Consider the following 21,028-nt stretch of genomic DNA (forward strand, 5'->3'; position numbering starts at 1 on the left):
TACCAAGAATAACAGAAATAAGAAACTCAGGTGATCACATTTACACTGTGCATTCGCTTTACCCCACACGACCCATGCAACGATCCCAGAACAGCAAGGCCAATCCTATCACCGGTGGGAGCATTACTATAAAAGTTTTACAACTGTGTCTGTAGTTCTTTTCTCCTGGCATACTGTACAGTTCAGTCCTTATCTTCTGAGAGGTGGGTGGATGAACGTTAGCTCCTTAATCCCACTGCTGCCCTCAGAATGGGTGTCAAGCACAAAAGGTCTCAACTCCAGGTTTCATGGGAATCATGTTCTCAGAATTAGGTTTTTAAATAGTGCACAGTTGCATTTAATAATATATTTGAATACAACATAACTTTATTTAATGCATATGTCTCAATGTACCATAAGCCAAATAAAAAACAAGCTCTGGAATAAAAGGTCTTGCTTTTTCTTAAGGAAGAAAATTCACTCAACTTTTTGGATCTCTGGAGAATTAAAGACTGTTATCCTTCAATCCCAGAGGGAAGGAGCTGAAAGCAGGATTGATCCAAATTTCTAGGAGCACTGTCCCTGTTGGTGCCCTCCGCTGGGAAAGGAGCTGAGAAGAGGAAGCACAGCAGTGTCCGAAAACCAAGAACAATCTGATTTTTTATCCAGACCTTCGGACCTGTGGTATTTAGGAGAATTATTTCCTCACATTTCTAGGCAGACAGTAGAAAACAGAAATGCATAAACAAGCAATACACAACATAAACACACCGATAAATAAGGATGGCTCTTTATTATGACAAAGGAGAATTAACATTGTTAAGAACTTTATTCCTTAAAGGGAACTGAAAGATAAAGTTTTAACTAGAATTTCTTCTAGTGTTATCATTCCTGAAAACAGATCTAGCTATTCTGTGTCCACAAAGGTTCATATAAAAGTCACACAGGCCAGCTCCAGCACTGCTCTGATTCTAGCTGTAGCAATAAGACAGCCTTGTAAATAATGCCATGCCTAGAGGGTGCTTTGGAGCCATAAGCAGGGATCAGCTGCTGTCCTCCAACACCTTCCCTGCAAGCTCCTTGTGGAGAGGGCACCTCAGAGAGAGCCACTCGGCAGGTATCACAGGAGATGTAGCCAGTGAAGAGCTTTTGATGCAGCGGCCTGGCACAGACAGACAGGAAGGGGCAGGGTTTGATATTCAGCGTGACCATAGCACTGGCACCATGAGAAACTGGGGAAAGGGAAGCTACAGAGGACTGCCATGTCACCCTCCCCCCCACACCAATGTGACTGCGTTTACTTGAAAGTGGTGCAGGCTTTCAGTTTGAATAGCCAGCCTGGCCAAGGATGTCTTCATGGAAGCAAGCGGCATGTTGGGCTAGCACTGCTCCTCACCGATGGCCACCACTGAGCCCAGAGAAGTGGGCCATGAGAGCGTGGCGCTGAGATGTGAGATAATGTCTCTGCTGAGGCCTGTGTGACTGCAGAGAAAATTCCTTCCCAGAATTGACACAAAACAGGTTACTCGTTAACCATAACCTGAATCCGCTATTCCATCCCTTTGGAAAAGAATGTTTGTTCCTCTGTTACAAGCCTTGCCTGCCTAAGGACTTATCCTGGCACATCTAGCCATAGTCCCCTCACCATTTTCCTCAGTGTGAATTCGATCAACAAATACCAAGTTCTGGCTGCCTCACGGCCTTTTGTTCCTTGTGAACAACTGGCCATCCCAGATCCCTGTTGCGTCACCATTTTGTTTCTTGCTCTTTCTTTTTACTGTGTGCCATAACACCTTGCAGGAGATTGGGGTTCACTGCAGGGGTCCCCGATGTGAGAGAAACTCAAGGCCAACCTGTGTGGAGATTTCAATGCTGGTCTGAGAGCCGAGCTGCATCAGAGGAGGACACCAGGTCGCACCTGAGGTTTTGGACAAAAGCTATAATGTTAAACAAACCTATGTTCACTGTGTATTTACTCTGTGCCGGGCTGTGGAGTGTGGGGGCAATGGCAATGAGAAGACATGGTCTCTGCCCCTCAGGGGCACAAAGCTTGGGGACAGAGACAAAAGAAGAAGGAATCTCTGTGCTAGGAGCAGAGGAGAGTGAAGTGATGTGAGGACTTCAAAGGGGATGATGGAAGACTTGGCAGAAAAATAGTACTATCCAGCTCAGGGAACGGAGGTGTATATTGTGCACATTAATTTCCACACAGCTCAATGGATCTGTGTGAGCAACCACACTTGACTAACTTTCAGAACTGGAAACCTGTCCAAAATAATCATGCGTCTGTGCATGAGCAGAATGATGAACACAACGGAGATGGTTTCTGGGAAGAGGCAATATTAAGGCCCATCCTTCAGTGTCACTGCTGAAATTGATCCAAACCTCAACTCTTGGGTTGTATTTTCTTGAAACAGGTCATGATGCAGCAGGCCCACAGGATTTGCTGCCTAGATAAATAAGTCACCTGCACTAGCACTCAAAGTGCAAACAGACCTGAGAGCACGCTGTCAACCCATCCATCTTCCCCTTTGCCCCATCACCCACCAAGGCTAGGAGGTAGAAAATGCTACAGGAAACAGTGCGGAGGTCTGGAAGGAAGAAAGGGCAGAAGGAGGAAGGGAGGGAAGGAGGGAGAGAGGAAAGAAGGGAAGAAGTGAAGGAGGGAGGGAAGGAAGAAGGGAATGAGGAGGAATGAAGACATGGATGGTATCAGGGAAGATTCCCCTGAGGAAGCAACAATTGAGCTGAAGATGAACAAATATAGCTAGTAATACTAGAAAAGAGGAAGAAGGTATAAACATCAGAGGGCAAAATCCCAAGCAATTTGTTGCAAGGCTAGAGTTGAAGCAAGGAATAGAAATGCAGCAACTTCATTAAAAATACCTGACCTGAAAATGTGTTGGTTGGCAATACAGGCAGAATGGCCAAGTTGGGTGTCCCACAGCTACACACCTCTGCCCCTTTTGTCCTTGGGATGCCTTACAAAACAGCAGCAGCAGCACCTGCACCCTCAGGACCACGCATCTCTGGAGAATCCCAACCCAAGCAGGAACCATGGAATACAAGCTTAGAGGTGGGAAAGAAACTGGGACTGTCTCCATCCTAGGAAATTAAGACAGCTGGTCACCCCACCATGGTTTACATAAGACTAAGATTTAGAGTACTATGAAATGTAATTCAGCACAGAGAATAGTATCACAGGTGCTTTCATGATACTTCCCTACCTGCCCATAGGCATCCATATGGAAGAGCCATCATCTTCTCCACCATCAGGAAGAGCCCTCAAGATGCACAAAGTCCCCAACCAGGAAAACATAACCCAGAGTGTGGAAAGCCCAAGCATGAGCAGACGAAAGCGTCCACGGAATGACCTGAGCCCCATGGAGCCTTGGCCCACCCGGAACCTCTTTGCAAACTGTGCCTGCACTTCTGTGATGCAGGCCAGCATTGACCAAGCACAAGGAAGCATTTCCAAACTCCAAATAAGCCAATCAAAACATAATGTCTCAAATCCCTTGTGACAGGGAATAAATTCCATTATTGCTTCTACGTCTAACCCTTCCAAGTTCAGCCTGGAGAGAGGTAGGGAAGTCTTCTCTTGCCTGACATGGCTCTCTCTGACCAGGCCAGCAAATCATCTCACCTCTGTTATTTACCTCTGTGGACCTTTGCTTCATGCCTGGGCAAGAGAAAGGCATAAGGTGCTTCCATCCAGCCCTCCACCTGCCATTACTTCTATCCTCACAGTCAGCCTAAAGTCCAGTTTCCCATCCAAAGCCATGCATTTTCCCAAGAAAGCATACACAATAATAACAAGGTTGAGGACAGACCACAACAGAATATGAGACTGGCATTCATTTATGAGAAATATGCATTCAGCAATAGAGAAATTATTTAATACAAGGGCGTAATGAAAGCAAGTCAAAATAAAGAACTAGAGACAATCCTAATATTGAGGGCGTCCCACTACATGAGGCTACGTTTCATGGTTGGGTTCTTCAGTACGGCCCAGAAGGTCATCTGAGCATAGGAGAGAGAAAGCAACTAAGTTGTTCAGATCCAGTCATAGGGTTCCACTAGGCTGGTCCCCAGGAAAACTTTGCCCGTGAGAAGGGGGTAATGCTGATAGACCCCACGTGGGTAGGAGACCTAAAGATGCTGGAAGGTAGCTGGACCTAAAGAGAAACTGCGAGGAAAGAAAACTGGATGTCTTTGAGGTCAAAAGTATGCATGTAGCAGGAGTGAGCACGGGGCGGTGAGGAGAGGGGACTGAGGCTGGAGGGAGGCTTCAGGAATTTAATACCGCCAAGGCAGATAGTTTGAAGAATGGTAAGATCCAAACTGTACACATGTGATGGGTAGCTTAAGTGGAAGATGAGGGAAGGTCGCGGGAGCCAGAGAGGTCCAGACCCGAGGGGACTGGACTGAAGTGTGGGTTGTCTACAATCCCTGAATATCCTCAGGACCATGGCTGGACTTTGGAGGAAAGGGCAAACGTGATGACTGAGTCCTAAGTCTTTGGTGAAGGCTCAGCTCACTGGTGTAGATGGATGCCATGACCTCCCCAGGCTTAGGAGCACTAAGGGAAGAGGACGAGACCAGCCAGGAGGCAGCAGCAGGACTTAGAGAAGACCAACCTCCTTGCCCGCTGCACAATGCTGTGCCGCGAGGTGTGCGCAGCCTCTGCAGTGACGAGCCTGGGCAAATAGTTTTCACCTGACGCAGGTCATGGGACTTGGGACACGGGGTTTTGTGGAGCATGACAGGACAACAGAAAGTCGTACTGGGGGTCAGTATTAAAGGACACAACAGGAGGAATCAGCATGAGGCACACGGGGGTGGCTGAGAAGAGGGGATGTGGAGAGGAGGAGAGCACACTTGCTGCCTCTCCTCTGGAGGTGACGGGTAATAAAGATGAGCTGCTCAAAATGACAGAGTCCCAAAGTGTCCGAAGGCTGTGGGAATCTCGGAGTAGGCCTGGCCTGATCGCAGATGAGGTTCTCTCTCAATGTCATCTTCCAAGGGTCACTCTGGCCCACCATGAAATGATCTTAAGACAGATAGCAGGGGCCCCGTGTGGACAAGACCTGTCTCCCAGAGCTCTGGACTGCAGCGTGGGATTTTTAGTGGGGGACTGGATTTTTAAAAATCACTTTTACTGTATGGGTTAAATGGTGAGTACTGGGTGGTGAAATTCATACAAAAAAGCGCCGGTAGCCCAAAAAAGAGTCTAGGAAGTCAGCGTTAAAAGAGAACATTACATAGTTTTAGGAGACAGATCTTGAACGTCTACAAACAGACTGACTTTTTTATTCTTGAGAAATAACCAATTTGTGAAAAACTCAATGGCAGTGAAGTATGCCCAGTATTATTTCAGAACAAGTATTTCAGAACTTGTATGCCCCAAAGTCAACCAGAACAGCACGTACTGTTGGGCTTCCAGTGTCCATGTGTGTACACACCATTCCAGTTAATATGTTCTCCTCTTCCATAAGCTTGCTTTCTATCAGATCACTAAATCTTGGGAGCACTTAAGCAGCGTAACTACATTCGACCAGATTACTCACCAACAAAGGAATGATCTATGCGAACTCAAATAGCTTGCTGCTTACAACCATGGCGCATGCAGGCCAGCAACAACACAGCAAGTCCCCCATGTGGAGAACACATATGTGGTTCACTGTGATCGGTGAAGAAAACAGCAAAACGCTGTGGCCAAAGGGCTATGTCCATCTTCAGCAGGAATTCCAGAAGTTGGTATATACTTTCCAAGCTAAAAACTATTACATAAATAAGTTGAAAGCCTCAAGTGATATTTCTGAGGCCTGCCAACAGTTTAACCACAAGGAAGATCCTGGCCAGGATATTCATGGAAAGTTCAGAAGAAGTTACTTTGAGAAGGATGTACTCACAGTGAACAGATTTCTTCTCCTTAGAAAGAATGCATAAATCAATAGTTAAGTAGGGAAAAGGAAAATTAGGTCTGGCATAATAGCACAAGAAAAAAAGACATTTAAAAGAAGTTCAGAAATAAGGCTACACAAAGACTTCATTATTAATACATTATTATTACTAGTTTTAAAAATTCATTCAAACATTTCTCTCATTCTTTTCCTGCCCACAGATTAGATGTAAAAATGTCTTAACTGAGCTTAAGGGCAAAGAACAGGCACTTAGCTTTGCTACTGCCTGGCTGTTTGATCTTGGACAAGATTCTGTTCCCTCTACAGTGCTCAGATTCCTCACCTGAATAGCCAGTAGCCCACTGTCCTTTCAGCTCTGAAATGCCATAATTCCAGATGCCTGTTAGGGCCACACATCCAGCCCCCACCTCCCTAACTTCGGAAATATTTTTTAAAAAAACATAAACTGGCAAAGCATTTTTGAAATAAGACATCATATAAATAGGCAATCAGTGACATCCAAGAGAAAAGTCTAGGAAGTTGTCCTGCCTTAGGATTTTAGAAGCACAGATTGGTACGAACACAGAATTATGTGAATCAGAATCTGGATGCGATTTCAAGCAACTAATTGATATTCGTACACATTAAGATATCTGTTTAAGGTGGGGGAATGGCTGAAAGAAATATCACAAGTTAGATTTCAAAGTTAAAAATGAGTAAGAGAAGCTGATCATGGTAGTGCACACCTGTAATTGCAGCACTCTGGAAAGCTAAGGTAGGAGAATTGCAAGTTTGATCCTAGCCTGGGCAACTTAGCAAGACCCATTTTAAAAATAATGAAAAAGAGCTGGAGCTATAGCTGAGTGAGAAAGCCCTGGATCCAATTCCCCCCCACCAGAGGTGGAGGGACAGTATGGTGGTCACTGAAAGCAAGGGTAAATCACAGTATGAGTAAAAGCATTTTAAATCTAGAAAAACTTCAAATCTACTCAAACATGGCCAAGAAGATGCAAAACCCTAAATTAGTCAGGGATGCTTCCCTGGAATCTATGGAAGAGAGAAGAGTGTACAGGAGAGAAGGGATGATGGGCCCTACATAGATGCACATGTCAAAGCCCTCCAACATGGAATCAAGATGGTTCTCTTATAAATGGTTCTGTGCTTACTCAAGTGGGGTTTAGCCTTATTTAATTCTTGGAAAACTAGAAGCCACCATTAAACATTCAGCTGTGCCACGCATGCATGGAACTCACATTATTCTTCCTGCCTCCTGGTGCCTCATGGTCTGCACATGGCAAGGTCAACACCACACCAAGGTACATGCACAAGGACAACCCAAGGACGACAGAACAAGGCACATTTCTAAGCCTGTGTTGCTCCTCCTTTATTACCCTGTAGCTGCCAATGAAGAGGAAGCCCATTCTGACAGATTTCTTTTAATGATTTCAGGGCTCCAGGAAGATCAAAGAATTTGAGATTCTCTCAGGGCTAAAACCAAGACCTCTTCTGACAGATCTACTAGGTCTGGATGGCATTCTGCCCACATTTCCCTACACCTAACAAATGCTTAGAAAGAGAGAAGGAAGAAAAGGAAGGAGGGGGAAAGGAGGAAAGGAAGAGAAGGAAGGAGGGAGGGAGAGAGAAAGAAAGGAAAGAAGCAAAAAAAGAAGGAATACATTTGTGCAAAAAGTTTCTGAACTTTAAAACTAAATGACACCTTGCTGAGAAGCACTAACCCTGTCACAGATGTGTAAACGAGGGTCCACAATGCGCTCCACACTTAAGTCCTCAGTGAGCTGAAGTAAGTCAAGGATGGACAAAGACAGCATCACCCTCCTTTCCAGAAAGAGACCTAGGCAGACAGTGACAGTGGCACTTTTCAAACACTGAGACAAAGGACAAAGTGCAGAATTGAGACACTGCTTCATAGGACCAGCCAATATTCAGCTATTTGCCTATGGGCAGGTCCTCAGTGAGCCAGGACTCCAAAATCACTATGAGGAATGACTAAAGAATCCTCCCTGGAGCCTAGTTGGCTAAAAACTTTTTTAGCCACAGCCTTCTTAGCCAGTTGCCCCAAACTAACGCTTTCTCCCCACTCAAGTGCTGGGACACTTTCATCTGCACACACACTTCCCAATGGGAAGCTGACATTTGTAAGTGCAGCTAACATGTTTTGCCTACCCTGAAAAAATTGTGATTCTACTGAAAACTGAGGAGGAGTGATGTGCTTATAAGATGCTATTAGCATAGCTAATTCCACATTCCTGAAGGAGCTGAGAATGAGCCAGTAAAGCAAACCCATGAACATTAAATCACACTCTGCGGTCTACTAAGGGCCCCAAAGAGCTACAGACCCTAAGAGTGGAATCAAGATTTTTTTGGAAAAAGATATAATTTTCTAGGCAATTCTTCTGAAAGAAGCAGCCAGGATTATCCTAGAGTTGGGGAGCCAAGGTTTGGGACTGTAATGGTCTTAGTTTCTCAAATAACCACCTGAATGACCCTGAGTAAGTCATTTGCACAAAGCCTCTGTCCTCTTGACTTCTAAAAGGAGTGCTTGGGCCAAAGTCTGCACCAGTTGTAAAATTCTGTAATTCTCTAAGCAACAGTTCACTGTGTTGCTGGCAAGAGGGCCTGGACCATCAGCATGATCCAATTAACACTCTACAATGCGGAATACTCTATTTGTAGTTTTGAGAAAAGGCGGTTTTGGAATGGAAGGAGTACTGATCGTGAAACACAGTCACTTGTTTTTTAAAACAGCTAAAGAATCTAGATCTAACGATGTCAAATACCTGCTAAATTACAAGCTAATTGGTGATGGGAGGAGAAGTGAGCTGCCTGCCTAGTCCTGTTTGCACTAATCCACACTGCTCCCCAGCTGGCTTCACTAGAAGCTGCTTCGGCTGCCTGAATGATCCACGGTGTGGCTTTTATGTGTCTCATTAAACACAGCCTACATCTCAGCTGTGCTTTACCGGCCTCTGGGTTATTAGTTTTCCAGGCACCTAATCCAGGAGCCATTTGAAGAGTGACCCGAAGGTCTTCATGAAAATATGCCCAGGATAAAATACTTTTTAAAAGTCCTACGAGGGTTGTCCAAGAAAGCTGACATCTCCCCACCTTCCACCTGCTTCCCATTTTATCAAATGAGTATTTAACGGGAGGAAGACCCTAGTGAACCCATGTCTGCACAAACAGTGTTAGAAACCAGTTCTCAGCCTCACTGCATAAGCAGGTTGTCAAGTCTGGCTTAAGGCCGCTGCAGCGGCAGACAGCAGCTCAGGCGCATGCGTCGACAGACACTGCAGGTGAGCATCCAGGCAACAGAACAGCACCGCAGGGCTGCAGTCCCGGAAGCTCATGCTGGCCCTGCGCCGACTTCCGGCTGGGGTAAAACAAAGAGTACCCCTGGAAAACAGTCCCCCTTCGCCACCCCACCAGGCACAGAACCTCTGCGGCCACCCTGCCAGCCTCGCCGGGACGGTCTGGGAATTTTTGGGCAGGAGCAACCCTGCCTGCCCCCGGCCTGCTGCAGTATGTTCCAGTATTAGACAATTTGTTCCGAAGAGCACGACTGGCTGCTAGACTTTACATCCTATATTATGCTGGGTCCAAGGACTTGATTGAGTCTCTCAGACATAATGATGTGTGAGAGAAGCCAGACACAAACGGGTACGTGCTGGATGATTCCATTTATATAAAATTAAAAATAAAAACAGACAAACCCAACCTCTGACAATGACAGGAGACAGAATGGTGGCTCCTCCGAGGTGCTGGACGAGTTTGATTTCTTAACCTGGGTACTGGTTACGTAGGTGTAGAAATATTTTAAAATTCATCAAGTTCTATGCTTTAGCTATGTATGCATTTTACTGCATTTTAGCCCTCAATAAAAATTAATTTAAAATGCTGTGTAGGGTCCCCTGATGTGCATAGAAAATACACTCCTTTTCTTTAGCATAAGCATATCTGAGATTCAGAGAATGGAATGTTTGCAAATAATATTATTAGTAATAATAATAGCTAAATCAAATGTTAACACAGTACTGAGCAAGGGGACCTATGTGAATTATCTCCTTTGCGACCTCAGAGCACTACCACGAGAGGTGCTAGCCATCCACATCTCCAGGTCACACCTGAGGGGACAGAGATGCAGGGGAGGAAAGTAACTTTTCCAAAGTCAAACAGCAAAGAAGATGGCAGAACTTGGATTTAAGTGCAAAGTGGTAGACTCCAGAGATTTGGCTTTTAATTGATCTCAGTGTTTCTCATGCACAACCAAAGGGCCTTTTAAAATTTTTTTTGATACATTTGATCAGTTCTATCTTTTTCCTTGTGCCTGAGAAACTCCCTGACCTTATAGGGCCACCTAAATGTTAGGCACAGGGAGGGGAGTTGGGGCTTGGGTGCTGGGAACAGTCCCCGGCCGATTAGATCCTGAGGTCCCTTCAGGAGACACACTTCACTTAGCACAAGGGCCTGTTTTCTCCGCCATTAACAGAGGGGGCTGGTGCTTTTATTGGCTTGTCTTCAGTTGTGTTCCTTTCCTGTAAAGGAAGCTCACAGTGGGAAGACGCAGAGTGCATTTGTGTGCCCATCACTGGGGCTTTCTGAAACATGTCCTTGAGTGAAATTCGCATAACCACACACTTTTAAGATCTGTGTTAGAAAAAACTGAGGATGCTTGTTTTCCTCTTTCTCTAGTTTTTTTCTATTGTTATTATAGTAAATATGATGTTCCTATAAATCTAGAGAAGGTATTAACCACTCTAATTATAAAATACATAGCTCAATATTTTCCACTCTCTTTTATCTTTTTTTGCCTTCTCAATTCATTTTGCTTAAGGTCTCCTCTGAAAACCTATTGGATTGATTTCTGCATTAAAAGATGCCATAAATTATAGGCAGTCTAAAAAGCTCCATTGCAGAGAAAGACAGCATCTTAATATTTTAGACCTTATTAGCAAGCGGGCACAGATGCCTGTGCTCCATTATGCAAATACAGAATTAGTGTCCATCCTACAGCTACCCAGGTAACTGTGTACGCAGTCATTTCTGAAGTCACTTGGAAAAATGACTGGATGTTGAAATTTTCTGACTTAAAAAAAATTGTCTCATCTTACCCATGCCTATAGGGTACTCTGCTAGGTCACAGCTCTGCCCCTCACCCAACCCTAGCTGCAGAGAAAACATGTTAAGGCAAGTGTTATGCTTTATACTAGATGTCCCCCAAGGGTCCCACACACTCAAGGTGAGGCTTTTGGAAGGTAACTGGACCATGGGGTCCCAATGACTGATTTGGTAGAAGACAGGGTCTGGTGACAATAGTCCTTGCGGGCATGACCTGAAAGGTGTGTCTCCCTCCCAGGCTCCTCCCATCTCTCTCTGCTTTCTGGCCAGTAGGACCTGAGCAGCTCTCCTCTGTTCTGCCCTTGCTCTGCCCCTCCCCCATGCTGTTTCTGCCCTGGGGCTGGCCAATCGTAGACTGGAAACATGAACCAAGATAAACTCTCCTCCTCTAAGTGGTGGGTGTCAGGTATTGTGTCTCAGTGATAAGGACAACAGGTGAGACAAAGTGCTCCCTTCTGAGTGAGGACTCCATCCTGGGTAGGGACTCCTCCACTGACCCATTCCCCAGTCTCCACCCTGCATCAGCTGCTGTGTCCTGCAGGACTCTAGTCTTCCCGCCTCCTTTCCAGCATCTGCTCCTCCAGCCAGCCCCAGAGTTGGTCCCTTTCACCGCAGTCACATCTCCCATCAACCTGCGTTGGCAGGCTAAGCTGCTCTTGTGAGTGCTGTCATCTGCCCCCAACTAGGGCTTCTCCAAATCAAACCAGAATGTGCTGGTCTTGGACTACACAGCTGAGGGCAGCACAGCTGGCCTCAATTGCTGGGCCATCTCCTTTCACACTGTCACAGGCCATGACAAGGTAATCATGCCCAGCTCCCGGTCTCCACTTGGGCCTGTAGGTGCCAAGATCTGCCGGATCCATCAAGGGCCCACGTGGGCTTAAATCCCATCCCGGTCTGCTGCAGCACCTCAGGAATTCAGGCTCCTCAGCTAGAAACCTCTGAATTTGGCACAGCTGAACGTTCTCTATTTCAATGAGTTGTAAGTAATCTCAAAGGCGTGTATAATCTTAAATGCTACTAAGGCATCAGCCAAGTCCAGCCTTATTTTCTGGTTAGCCTTCATGAAATGACTTAAACACACAGACATACGCACATGCACACACATGCAGGCATACACACTTTGTTCCTTTCTGGAAAACAGGCTTGGAAAGAAAAGAGCTGGTGAAGCTGAAAGAAACCGAAGTAAAAGCCAAGAGGGCAAGGAAGTGATGCTGAATCAGAACCAGAACTTTTGAATAATTTTAGCATAAAATGCTAAGTTTGGTGATTGCTAAAATGAATGAACCCATCAGATATTTCTGACAGAAATAAGGGCAAGTAAGTGATTCTCAAGCAAATACTCCAACCAAAACCAAAGCTACACGTGGTGTAGGAAGTTGTGTGCGGCATGGGCTGTTTAGGGGCTTTGGGATCCCTTAAGAGTGTCAAGGGTTTACTGCATAAGCACTGCACCGAGGAAAATGTGGTTAGTTTAGAGGTGTTTTTAAGACACAGTGTCCTGCCCACTGGCATATGGCAAAGCCAAAGGTAAGTCCTTTTACAGTGTTCTTACCTGGTCATCATAGCGATACGTGAGGAACTGCTCCCCCGTCGTATCTTCAAGGAAACTTCCCTGTGGAGACAGTGCGAACTCAGGAAGGAAGTAAGCTCCAGGCGACTTCTCTGCTGCGGTCTGAAAGGCAAGGTCACTCGGTCACAAGTAAGTCTCCAGGAAGGAACCCCGAGAGGCAGCGTCCAAAAATGACACTCCGAGAAAGTCCAGCCACTGCAGGCTGGACGCTGACGATGGCCAAGGTTGGGCACACTGGGTGCCTATGTGGAGCACTGTCAGGCCAGGCCGAGCCCACCCTGGTCCGTCTCACATTGCAGGTGGTGGTATTATTCCCCGGCACCTGCCTTTCTCTCCCCTCCTTGCCTTTCCTTCTGCTGTCCAAGCTTTCAGTAGGTCACCTACACAGTAGTTAGCCTGCTTAAGTTTTGCTGTTGCAAATCCATTACTTCTACAATTTTCTTTCTTTCCTTCCTCTCTTCTTCTCTATTATGATTACTTGTGAAGGACTGGAAAACAATTTTTCCACAGTACAACAGAAATGCATGTTCGTTATAGAAACTTTAGAATACAGAGACCATCACAAAAGACAGCAAAAATCACCCAAGCCTAAATCAGGGCTAGAACCTGCTAGTCATCATGCACAGAGGCACAGACAGATTCATCTATCAAAGAGTGGGAGTAGTCAAGATCGCCACCTTAGAACAGCTTCCTGGATATAGGGAACCTTCTAATAGGATGCTTATATTCATTTGACCTGCATTCAATGCATATTTATTGAGCAACTACCACATGCCTGGCATCGTTCTAAGGGCTTAGATACAATGAGGAACAAGAAAGATTAGGTTCCTGTTTTCATGGAGCTTACACTCAAGTGGCAGAGATACACAGTAAAGCAAGTAATGATATATATAAGCAGTAATATTAAAATTCGAAGTGCTACAAAGGAAAAAAACAGCTGATATGAGGAAAGGCTGCTCAATTTTCAATAGATGGTCAGCAAGGGCTCCCTGAGAGGGTAAGGCTGGAGCTAATACCTATAGCATAAGAAGGAATCAAGCCAGCAAAAATCCAAGGGTGAGGATTTCTGCCAAAAGAAGAGCAAGTCCAAGAGCCCTAATGTGGAGATGAGGTCCGTGGGTTTGAAGAGTAGAATGAGGGTCGGCATGGCTGGGTTCAGGATGGACAGTGAGATGCAATGGAGATGAGAAGAAAGGAAGACTCAGGCCGTGGTAAGGCTTATGAGCCACAGAGGCGCATTTCAACAGCACAGTCATCATTCCACTGGAGGAGGAGACAGATGGAGGAAGAAGTAAAACCAACAGACTGGCCAATGAGGGGAGAAGTGAGGAATCAAAAGCAGAAGAGTCACCACCTCTTTCCTCCCTTTTGCCCCTCCAAAGCACGCTGGGTTTTTGTCTTGAGCAGCTAGGTTTAAAGGAGCACAAGGAACAAACAGCCCTGAGAGAAGAACAGATCTGTCGGGAAAGGCAGTTAGCTCTGCTTGAGATGGGAGATCTACTTGGAGAGCTTGAGATGATTGTTCCATGTGCAAGCCTGGAGCTCCGTGAGGAGACGGAAGATGCAGAAGTCAGCACTTACATTTATATATACCTATAGCCAGTCTATGAGAAAGGCTCTCACTAGAGAAGGAGTTTCATAGACAAGAGGGCCCTGCCCAGCACCGTTAATGATTCCACCATTTGAAGCCAGGAGAGACGTGCACACCAGTAATCCCAGCACTCTGGGAGGCCAAGTCAGGATGATTCTGAGTCCAAATTCAGCCTGCATAACTTATCAAGACGCTGTTTGAAACTAGAAATAAAAAGGGCTGAGGGTGTGGCTCTGTACAGAGGCCTTGAGTTCAATCCCTAGTACCACAAACAATAATAATTCCACCCTTTGAAAATGAGGAAAAGAAAAAGCAAAAGAGATTAAAATGATCGGTTAAAAAAAAAATGATCAATTAGAGTAGAATTTTTAAATGGATCATAAAAGAACTCAGCATCCAAGAGCAGTCAGCTGTCTTGAATGCTGTGAGGAAGTGGGAAAGTGAGTCTGGAGAAGGGTCCACTGGGTATGGGATGAGGAGGGCTCTGCAGCTGCCATGCAGCAGCAGGGATGACTGCACTGGGTCTGACGAGGGAGGGAGAGGGACCTGGGGCACAGCAGGGGCCACGTGGAAGGACAGGTGGATGTTCAGAGGTGGAAGATGCTGGAGTGTTTTGTTTGGTCAGCGGAATAATCCAGCGAGCGAGAGGAGACAAGGGAGCTGGCAGCAGACTGCAGAAAGAAAGCCCTAGAAGGAAGTGGGATGGGTCTAGGATGCATATGGAAGTCCAGCTTCTGTAATAGGGAGACTCCTGGCCATGTCAGTCCACACCAGCCATGTCGCTTTGCTGATTCCAAGTCTGGGCCTCTACTTCCCCTATGCTTACCTCCTAGCACCTGCTGCTACACCCCATGGATTTTTGGTCCTAAGATGGTCCATAGGTCCCTATCATGCTCCCTCCCTCTCTCACTGCTGAGCTACACTGCTTCCAAGGCCACCTTCTGGGCAAGGCAGGCAAGTCCTAAGATGGGCATAGACAAGATATTTTGGAGCCAACTTGTAATGGCACAGCCCTATCTCTGCAACCAAGTTGTATGTGTATTGCATCTCTGCAGGATTAAAAACAACTACAAACATTTAAGCTCTAATAGGTTTGTTCCCCCTCCACTTACATTCAGATTGGCAAAATGACCATATCTACTCATCCCAGGCTTCTGTCTCTCCTCCAGGACTATTTCGACACTGCCTCTTGGAGCACTTTGCTGTCTGCAAGCAGCGTCTCCTTAGAACTGCACCCCACAGCAGGTGCTTGGCACAGTGCCTGACATGTGGGAGGTGAGGTGTGAAGACTGGTGGGAGGCACTCCCCAAGCCAGGCGTAAGGACCTCTGTTCCCCCAGATTCTCACTACACCCACATCACACCCCATCTGACTGGACAATGATTTTACATCCACTCTGACTATTAAAATCCTTACTCTTGTTATCAAAATGACAGTGAGTGAACCAGTTTTCGTTCATTCAAGAGATGAGGGTACAGCCCAGCTGCAATCCAAGTCTTCACCTCCAGCCCCATGGGGGTACTGTGAGGTCACTTGTACCACCCTGGCTGTCTGGTCTTGCAGAGCTGTACTGTGGCATCCATGATTATGAAATTCGAGCACCCAGAAGAACCTTCTTGGTTGTCGAATCCAGCCTGTGTCTTCCTCAGAAATGTTGCCAGATGCCCTTCAGTGACAGGGAGCTCACTCTCTGAAAGCAACAGGGCTCTGTCAGACTCTAGCCAGTTTATGGGCCAAACCAGCCTGAAGTGGTACACTGCTCTCCAGCGGAGATGCCCTTGACAACAGCATCTTCCCTTTCTCCCTCCTCGGTGATTCCCATCCCTTCCCTTGCACACAAGCATATGTGTACACACACACACACACACACACACACACACACACACACACACACACAGGGATTCTAATGTTTAAACAGGGGGAGACCCTGGCAAGCCAAACATCTGAATTGGAGAACTGCAGAATCAGGAGACTCTGGAGACAGCCTAGTCCCACCCAACCGAGGCAGGAGTCTCTCCTGCAGCAGTGAGACATGCAGATCCAACAGAGATCCTTTGAAAAGAAAGATGGGAAAGAAAGAATCTCAAGTTCTGAGGATCTGCTGTGAGCCAGCGTTTGCCATGTGGCCCTCACAACTACCCCGTGAAGTGGGTACCACTCATCTTCCTTTCCGAATGAAGAAGCTGAGACCCAGGAGATCAGATCATCACAGCAGCAACACACAGACTCCCAGCTCTCCAGGGAAAGCTCTCTGTCCCATTCCCCTCCTGCCTCAGTGGACAGGATTCTTAGAACAACCTGACCATCCGTTAGGAGAAATGCCTGGGTCCATTTCAAAAACAAGCACCACTGGGAAGATGTCTTTGACATTTCCATCCAGAAGGGAGGGGCTTGCTAACTAGCATGATGTCTCAGTGACATATGTGTGTTCATGAGATGGGATCACCGAACAGGTCAGAGCCCTTAAATAGCAAGAGGCAGACAAAAGGAGGGGGAGAAAGGACACATAGGAAGTGTGTGATCTTCCCATGGCACCATGCCAGGGTCTGGGAGCAAAGCTGCCAAACATGTCAGCCCACAGCCACTGCACACAGCTGCTCAGCCACTGGGGACAGGGCAGGAGGAATCCAGACAGTATCTCGGGGACCCTGAACCTGAAGCCTGGGGATACAGCTGTGTCTCTCCCTGCTACCCCCAGTGGGAAGCCCTGAGTTCGGCAGGAGGACATGAATGTGGGATGGCGCTTCAAGGACAAGATTTTGTGTTCTAAGCTTCGATCCATACCGTATAGAGAATCAAGAATAACTTCCAGACCGGGTTTGATTGATTATAAAACTGTAATGTAATAAAAATATATGAGATCTCCAACCACAGTTCCTGACACAGCTGCTAAACTTCTGGTAGAGGGTGGAAAGTGGGACATCTGTCTCGCATGCTTGAAGCCCTAGGCTTGAGTCCTAGCACCCCCCCACACACACACATACACATACACATATGTACATGCCCATGCGTGTGTGCATGTGTATGCACATGAGCATCTCTGATGGGATTGTTAGGGGAATTTTTTATTCTGACATTTGATCTTTGGCCCAGGTTCCTGGCACAGAGCTCACAGACCTTCGCCATTTTCTGGGTGATGGGAGCATCTTTTGTTTGAATGTTGTAACTCTTGGGTAGGAACAGGGCTGCTTAGGACCAACCGGGTGAACTTTCCACTTTTGGTCTCATCCCCCAACTTCCAAGGAAGGGATCAGCAGAAGGCTGAGTTGGTACCGGGGGCCAGTGATGTCATCACACACCTAGGCAATGAAACTCCACAAAAATTCAAAAGCACTAGCTTTGGGTTGGTGAACACATCTGAGTGCTGGTGAAGGGATCCACACTGATGCCTGCCCTTGGGACCTTCCAGGCCTCACCCTGTGTGTCCCTTCGTCTGTTTGCTCATCTGTACCCTTTATTGTGTTCTTTGTGAAGAATCTGGCAGATGCAGTAAAATGTACCCTGAGTTCTATCGGCCACCCCAGCAAACCGATGGAAGCCAAGGAGGGGGTAGCAGGACACTGGATTGATGGTCCATGGGCCAAAAGTGCAATAGGTGACATCACTTGTGACTGGCGTCTGAGTTTGGGAGCAGTCCTGTGGGCCCCTTAACCTTCAGTCTGATGCTGCCTCCAGGTAGACGGTTTCAGAACTGCTTGGTGCCCCTTAGGGAGCCAGGTGGTGAGGAGGGAGGCACACTTGGTGTCAGAAGTGTTGCACTGAGAGGAAATCAGAAAGTAGGGAAAAGCACTTAGGTTCTGTTTCTATCTCAGAATGATGTAATGAGGAGAAGCACAGAAGAAGTGGGTCTTCCTGTGACAGAGAAGCCACTCAGTGTGCCTCAAAAGCCAAGTGGCCAGCAGTTAAGGCAAACACAGTGTGACTCCAACCTGGCTCCTCTGGACCCCGCAGTGGGATGCTGATGGGCCACACCACTGGCCTCAGCACCACGCTCAGTGCAGGCCCCAAGTCCTTCCCACATGCCGCTGGGAGCCCATGGCTGCAGCCCAAACCTGACACCTGACTGCCAGATGCCCTGCCATTGACACCCACTCTCCATGTGGCCCACACTCCAGCCTGCCAGGACTGTCTGAGCCCCAAATCCACCTCCCATACACACACGACTCTCTCCCCACAGCACATGAGCCCAAAGGCAAAGTGTCCTTGTCACCACTGTAAATGCTGGGATAGGGCTGCCCGGGGCTCTTTCCCCAATTTCAGGCTGCAGGTCATCTTTCAAAAGAAATATGAACAGCAGGCCCTTCTCCACCCCTCCGGATCAGCGAGGTGTGGCCTGCGGGTGTCCTTACCCAGGAAGAGCTGTTTACATGGAAAAGCTCCTTCCTGGAATTTAATCCAGCAAACGGGATTTGGGTCTCATAAACCTCATCCACAATACCACTTCTGCTGCCACCAAACATGCATATTCTCTCCCTCCCTTTTCCCTCATCCCTCCCCTTTCTTCCCCTCCTCCCGCTCCTCTCCTCTCCTCTCCTCTGCTTCTCTCCATTCCTTCCACATCCTGTCCTTCATCAGCCCTGGTAATAAGGACCCAGAGCAATCGCTGAAAAGATCCTGCTGGACCAGATTTCACCTTCCAGTTCCCTAAAAGGACAGAGCCTGGAAATGGAGTTGCCCAACCTTCTGCTGCCTCGAGCCTCCCACAGAGCACTGGGTTTTGTGCAAGGAAGAGCTCCAATAACTTGAATCTCTCCTAGAAGCCAACCCCAGTCCCTGCCTCCCCCCCTGGAGCCCTGCATGGCCAGAGTCTGACTACGGCTGCCCACCCCAGAAGACCCCAGGCTCCAGCTCCACCGATGCTGGCATTTCACATAGGTTCTTTTAAAACCTGGCTACTACTCCAAGTGGGCAGCGGAAAGCAAGTCTTCCCCTGCCAGTATGCACAAAACAGATCTTCTTCCCCAGAGCCTCCCCACAAAAACCTCACTTACAAATCCATTTTTGAAGACCTTGATGTAAGTGACCCATCGGAAACAGCTGCAATAAGCAAAATGTCACATGGAAATAAATCCACCTTAAAATACCTCTGGAAAAAGCCACACATCATATTCTGTAAACAGGGCTCTATTGCTAAGAAAAACCCAGGTGTTCACCTTCCATCTCAACTCCCTGTAACCTCCTTGCCCCACGCCTCCTGCTCTTACTCTCCCTCCTGGTCCAGCCTCCTGTCCCAGCCACAGCATTTGGAAGTGAAGAGAGTGACATTTCATCGGAGGGACTCCGGTAATGGTGGTGGGAGCAGCCGCTGTGTAACGAGGACTGTTTGGAAGGTGCTGGCCGGAGGAGTATCTTCTGATGCTTGTCATGTCTTCCAAGAATTCCTTCCTCTCCCTGAAAGGAGCTCCATGTTAGGAAGAACATTCTCTCCCGGCTGTCTGGGCACTGGAATCTGCACTTTGATCCTAAAGTGGAATATGTATTTTCCCACCACCTCTTCACCACTAACACTCATCATTATCTCTCACAGAGAAAAGGCATCTTGGTCTTTTAAATGATGGTCTTTTAAACAAATAAATGTTTTATTTTACCCCCATATGGGGTTAGGGAATCCCAAAAGCATGGAGTATCCAAGTAATCTGGGGGCTCACAGGTCCTACTCAGCCAGTGTACGTTTATTAAACACCTACTATGCACCCAACAATGTTTTTGACACTGTGAATTCAGCCATCAACAGAACAGACAAGAACCACATTTCTCAAGGAGCTCAGATTCAAATTAGGGGAAGCAGAATATGAGCATGACAGAGAAGTAAGTTGCACACTAAGTCACGGGAAAAGGAAATTGGAAGTGCCAGGGGACAGGGCATAAACTGCAGTTCTAAACAGGGAGGCTGAGGTGGCCAAGGTTCCCCAGGGAATCACTTTTTTGTCTGATTTTCTAAACTGGATAGGAGCATCCTGCCATTTGCCTAGAGGTTCCCACATGTCTATACTCTCCCATGGCTGGGCCCGGTAGGGCTCAGCAGTCTCTGTCTCTACTTGCAGTAGTGGGGTCTCTGCCCTCCTCAGCCCATGCACCTCTCTGTCCCCACAGCCCTGCAGCCAGCCTGGCCAGGTCGAGTCACCTGCTTGCCCAGCAATCCAGTGTCCAAGCCCAAGGTGGCCTCTGCCATCCCACCCTGCACAATGGCCCCAGCCTGCCACTGCCCACGCCCTCACAACACAAGCGCAATGGACGTGCGCACTACACGTTCCTCTGTTCACAACTGCTTGGTTATGTGGACGTGGTGTCCTGTGTTGCCAACCTGTGTGGTTATTACTGAGGATGATACAAATCTGTGCTTATTAATCATGCACAAATTTGCATTAATTCAGTAGCAAAAAAAAAAAAAGTGTTACTGTTCTTCCTGGTTTGGCAGTGAGACAGCACCCGACCTGACAAAGTCCAGAACACACAGGGGACATGTTCGTGTTTATTCACAGTCTTTCTCACTCCCACAGCTTCATTTCTTTCAGGAAATAGCTGGCTGTGTGGCTGAGATCGTGCAGGCTTTCAAGTGCAGCCTTCTCAGAGAAGAAAAAGACAGAAGTATACTGTCTGCACACACTCCAAAAACATTTATATTCATCATAAGCCGGTTTGTTTTCCCAGGGCAGGAAGTGTTCAGTGTGGATTCATCAGACCAACTGCCAAATTTGCTGTCTGAATGCTCATGCTTTTCACAATTCTTGAACAAGACAAAGGGAAGACAGTGATTGAGACTCAGGGCGTCAGTGCTGCAGGTGTATAGAATGACATCTCTCCATCTTCCATGACCCGGCAGAGGGACTTCAGAGAGAAGCA

The 21,028-nt window shown here is 47.1% G+C and overlaps 1 protein-coding gene and 1 long non-coding RNA gene across 5 annotated transcripts in view; one reads left to right on the forward strand and one right to left on the reverse strand.

Moving 5' to 3' along the window:
- The window catches only part of LOC102026423, a 47,903-nt gene extending 47,135 nt beyond the window's left edge, over positions 1-768 (forward strand). Inside the window, exon 6 of the long non-coding RNA XR_260376.1 lies at positions 448-768. This is a non-coding gene — a long non-coding RNA (uncharacterized LOC102026423). The remainder of the gene's footprint in view (positions 1-447) is intronic.
- The window catches only part of Adamtsl3 (ADAMTS-like 3), a 314,808-nt gene that overhangs the window by 257,651 nt on the left and 36,129 nt on the right, over positions 1-21,028 (reverse strand). For all 4 annotated transcript variants that reach the window (XM_013512536.1, XM_013512537.1, XM_005381454.2 and 1 more), the window contains exon 3: positions 12,577-12,696. In XM_013512536.1, coding sequence (XP_013367990.1) covers positions 12,577-12,696 — 120 coding nt within the window. The remainder of the gene's footprint in view (positions 1-12,576; positions 12,697-21,028) is intronic.

The sequence above is a fragment of the Chinchilla lanigera genome, unplaced genomic scaffold (assembly GCF_000276665.1).
Source record: "Chinchilla lanigera isolate Chin_1 unplaced genomic scaffold, ChiLan1.0 scaffold00015, whole genome shotgun sequence".
In the NCBI taxonomy this organism is placed as follows: Eukaryota; Metazoa; Chordata; class Mammalia; order Rodentia; family Chinchillidae; genus Chinchilla; species Chinchilla lanigera.